Source organism: Neodiprion lecontei, chromosome 5 (genome assembly GCF_021901455.1).
Source record: "Neodiprion lecontei isolate iyNeoLeco1 chromosome 5, iyNeoLeco1.1, whole genome shotgun sequence".
Classification (NCBI taxonomy): domain Eukaryota; kingdom Metazoa; phylum Arthropoda; class Insecta; order Hymenoptera; family Diprionidae; genus Neodiprion; species Neodiprion lecontei.
The window spans coordinates 2,200,297-2,203,458 of record NC_060264.1 but is presented as its reverse complement, the minus strand read 5'-3'; the positions used below and the strand labels follow the sequence as shown (position 1 = coordinate 2,203,458).

At 35.2% G+C, this 3,162-nt stretch overlaps 1 protein-coding gene across 1 annotated transcript; it reads right to left on the bottom strand.

Annotated features, from left to right (window-relative positions):
- Positions 1-77: 77 nt before the first annotated feature.
- Positions 78-3,113, bottom strand: LOC107228032 (RPA-interacting protein). The gene is made up of 3 exons (XM_015669374.2): positions 2,822-3,113; positions 2,192-2,411; positions 78-2,107 (listed from the first exon to the last, which is right to left on the bottom strand). Exons 1-3 carry the CDS (start codon positions 2,927-2,929, stop codon positions 1,770-1,772), a joined length of 666 nt encoding a protein of 221 aa, XP_015524860.1. The 5' UTR covers positions 2,930-3,113; the 3' UTR covers positions 78-1,769.
- Positions 3,114-3,162: the final 49 nt, after the last annotated feature.

Genomic DNA, 3,162 nt, shown 5'->3' with positions numbered 1-3,162 from the left:
TGTAACACCTTTTCACTGTAAGGGTAGATATTTGTTTTTTGAATTTTATCATCTACAAATATTTTTTCATTACTAGAATCTTATGTTTAAATACGTAATAACTTGATGATCTTGACTAGCAAAAATTACCGTAGTCTTCGCTTGGTACTCAATTTACGGCACGTGACTTTATTCTGCAATATTATTTAACGCAACCTATTGGTACTTACCTTAAAAAGAAATCTTTCACCTGTGCGACGTTGTGCATACGTCGTTTACATGATATGTATAGTAATATACATATTTGAGTAAGTGACTACCGCGATTACATTAAATCCGTTCCCTACATTTCCACCCTATAATCGAACTTGATTTACGTAATTGAAAAATTAATTTTTTCAGTCATTTGTATCGCGGTTATCAAGTATGGAGGATCGTCAGAATTCAAGTGCAAACGGTCAAAAATTTGTAAAAACGAAACGCAATGAACCACATTCAATTGTGAGTTTTGAGGCCTGAAAAAAAGATAATGAACTTATTGCTTACGCCGATTTGGGTGTTGATATTTTTTTTCTTTTTTATTCTTTTTTCAATATTTACAATTTTATTCGAATGTTTATTTATTCGTTTTTGATGGCCTTCAAACAACAAATGACCTTGACAAAGTTTGGAATAACATAATATTCTAAAACTGTATAAACCATAGACCAATACGTGGTAAAAATATATTACGTGAATGGATGTTGTTTTGTACAATATGTATCATAATAATCATGACACTCACCTAGTTGTTATATCCAAATGATATATGTATACATATATATATCCACACACATACATACATGCATATATATATATACAAATAAAAGAACATAAAATTTCTTAACTCTGGTAAGCTATAATTTAATTAACATTTTTCTTGAGCGTAATATTATCTATAACAAATTCTAATGATCCGTGTGATTAAACGTAAAGTGTTCATCTAGTTTTTCTTACTTTCGCAAGTTCTTGATATCGCCTGAAGGAAAACGGAATGAAATTTAGTTAATATTGTTTTATTATGATCAGCAGTATTGATACATAAACAAGTGTTTTACTATCACAAGTTTTTACAATTTATTCATCTCTAGAAAATCAATTTTGCAACGAAATTAATAATACACCAGAATAGAGGAATGTTGATATTCACATTGTCGAAAATGTTTAATATTTATGAACACTTAGAAAAGATGGAGAATAAATACATTTATGAATGAAAATTATTTAAATAAATATAGGTTACACGTGACATTTTAATTAGATGGTAACACGAAAATTCTACAAACTAACAACTTCACTTAAAAGTTAGAAGTGCGTATTACATTTATGTACAAAGTTGTCGAGTAATTATTAATTTTCATTAGGCAGTATATCACATTGAATTGATTTTTTTTTATATTTTATTGGAACTTGCCTCAGGAATTTTGTCAATAGTAATAAGTGGGTTATATTTCATTTCGTCTTCGCGATTTTTATGGGATTTCTTTGAAATAAATTCGGTTATCAAAATATCTTCCTTTTTTTTACGAATAATCCAGTGAAGCTTTATAATTCAGTTCTGAATTTTTTTATCAATAATTCGTCAGATTATAACTATTCTTTTTTTTTTACGAATCCAGCAAAGCTTTGTTATTTATTATTAAATTTTTCATTAACAATTTGTTAGATTATAACTATTCTTTTCTTATTTTCTCAATTTACAAACCAGTGACGCTTTGCTATTTAGTTTGAAATGTCTGCTTAACAGTTCATTAGATTATAACAGAAAGTGTACCGCATCTTTGGCAAACCAAATAAAGAGAATTGTTATTATTTTCCGGGACAACACTGAAGCCTGGAAGTTCGCTGCATGTTTCGGCGTGAGCATTGACATTCTCATTGATTATTCTTCCCAAATCATTGACGCTGACTACAGATGGCAAAGTCAGGCCGCAAAAATTGCATACTATCGCATCTCTAACATCCGAGAGTGCAGCTCTCTGGCAAATTGGACAAATAACTTGTTCGCTTAGACCTTCCTCGGCAAAGAGAGCCAACATCTCTTCCTCGTTCTGAACCAGCCGCTCATACTCCTCCATTATCCAAGATTCTTTCAACGAAAAAATGACAAATTAATCATTGCGACAACATCGTTTCAACTTCTGCGGTTAAAATATTCTCAACACTTCAATACCTTGCTCCTCCAGCATTTCCTTTTCTATGTCAAGAGCCTCGTCGGGATCCAACAGATCTTGTGGAGAACTCGAATTACTCCAGTTCGATGTACCGAGGCTACTCAACTCTCGTCTAACTATTTCTGTGAGGACTTCGTGCACGTGTTCGTCATCGTCAAGACCAATTCTACCTTTGTTGAACAGCTGACCACGTTTCTGTCGCATTTGATCTCTGCATCGCTGAAACAAACTCATCAAGAATGAACAGACGCCGGGCCTGGTGGGGAGGGGTGAGTCATGTGTTTGTCACTTTTGAAAACTTGAAAAAGGAAAGAGAGAAGAAAGATGGGCTAGAGGAAGACAGAGGGACGAATCTTGAAAAATCGACAGTGAACGGGAAGTACGTAATCATTTTGTAACTACGGAGTGACGAGTGACTCGTACAACACTATCGAGCCAAAGGTACTACTACGACTACGGTGTAATATATAGACTGGTAGCTCCATTCATAAATTCGAGCCATTGACGGAGTGCAAGTGGGTCACTCACGTCGGGCGCCCCCTTCCTTTGCCGCCCGCTTGTCACCGCGCATTCTCGCGGATCAGACGAATAGAAGAAAATATTAATCATCTCGGGACGCGAAAACTAACCTGCCTCAGCACCTCCTGAAGTTTCGGTGAACCGTTCTTAAGCTTTCTCGCAGATTCCCGGTTCTTCAGTTTCGCCGACATCGTAGGACTCAGGAGAAGATTGGCCATATTTTCTAGCTTGCGTGTACAAATAAATGTTGTTGACACTTCTTATTAAGAGTATTCGTGCCGTTCGACCGAGCGTTCAATAATATTCTCGTTCTAAATTTTTCGTAAAACGAAGTTTCAGTTTCGAACGTTTCGAATTTCAATACGCTCTTCTTTTGTTTCCTCTCTTTCTTTTGAATCGTTCTACTTTCTTTTTTTTTCTCACCCCCCCCCCCCCCCCCCCCCCCCCGCCG

Bases quoted from the DNA above. Each gene is read 5' to 3' on its own strand.
- LOC107228032 (XM_015669374.2), bottom strand. From the start codon at position 2,929: ATGGCCAATCTTCTCCTGAGTCCTACGATGTCGGCGAAACTGAAGAAC. The intron at 2,412-2,821 runs GTTAGTTTTCGC...AGTTTGTTTCAG, and splicing joins TTCAGGAGGTGCTGAGGCAG to CGATGCAGAGATCAAATGCG. The intron at 2,108-2,191 runs GTATTGAAGTGT...TTTCGTTGAAAG, and splicing joins GGAAATGCTGGAGGAGCAAG to AATCTTGGATAATGGAGGAG.